Source organism: Merops nubicus, unplaced genomic scaffold, assembly GCF_000691845.1.
Source record: "Merops nubicus isolate BGI_N331 unplaced genomic scaffold, ASM69184v1 scaffold27927, whole genome shotgun sequence".
NCBI classification, from domain to species: domain Eukaryota; kingdom Metazoa; phylum Chordata; class Aves; order Coraciiformes; family Meropidae; genus Merops; species Merops nubicus.
Window position 1 is genome coordinate 6,076 of NW_008622696.1, and position 448 is coordinate 6,523.

The following is a 448-nucleotide window of genomic DNA, read 5'->3' on the forward strand; positions in this document are numbered from 1 at the left end:
GTAACATCCAGGAGGCGCAAAGCAGCTGCACCTCCAAGTGGCAGTGGCTGGGCGAGAGGCCCACGAGCTCTGCAGGAGCTCAGCAGCACACTAAAGCAGGCTGCAGAGGACCCGGGAACCCTCTCCTTGCTGCACTTTAACCTGCAGGCCTGTGCTGAGGGGCCAGGGCTCACCTGAGCTGCCACCCACGATCCTCTGCAGGTCATAGGGGTTGTTGGTCCGGCCGTAGACCTTGTTGCTGGACTCGAACCACATGCACAGCTCGCTGCAGTTGGTCACGCCCAGCGGGATGGCACCAGCCTGCTTCAGCCGGGACACCACCGTGGCGTCCGAGGTGGCGATCACGTTGCGGCGGTTGACCAGGCCAGAGGTGTTGGGCATCCCTGCAGTGCCAGGGTCAGCAGAGGGAAGGAGGCATCAGGGCCAGCTCCCCCAAGATAACCCTGGG

At 63.8% G+C, this 448-nt stretch overlaps 1 protein-coding gene across 1 annotated transcript in view; it reads right to left on the bottom strand.

Annotated features, from left to right (window-relative positions):
• Positions 1–381, bottom strand: part of FAAH2 (fatty acid amide hydrolase 2) — a 5,740-nt gene extending 5,359 nt beyond the window's left edge. Inside the window, exon 1 of the mRNA XM_008944888.1 lies at positions 164–381. Coding sequence (XP_008943136.1) covers positions 164–381 — 218 coding nt within the window. The remainder of the gene's footprint in view (positions 1–163) is intronic.
• Positions 382–448: the final 67 nt, after the last annotated feature.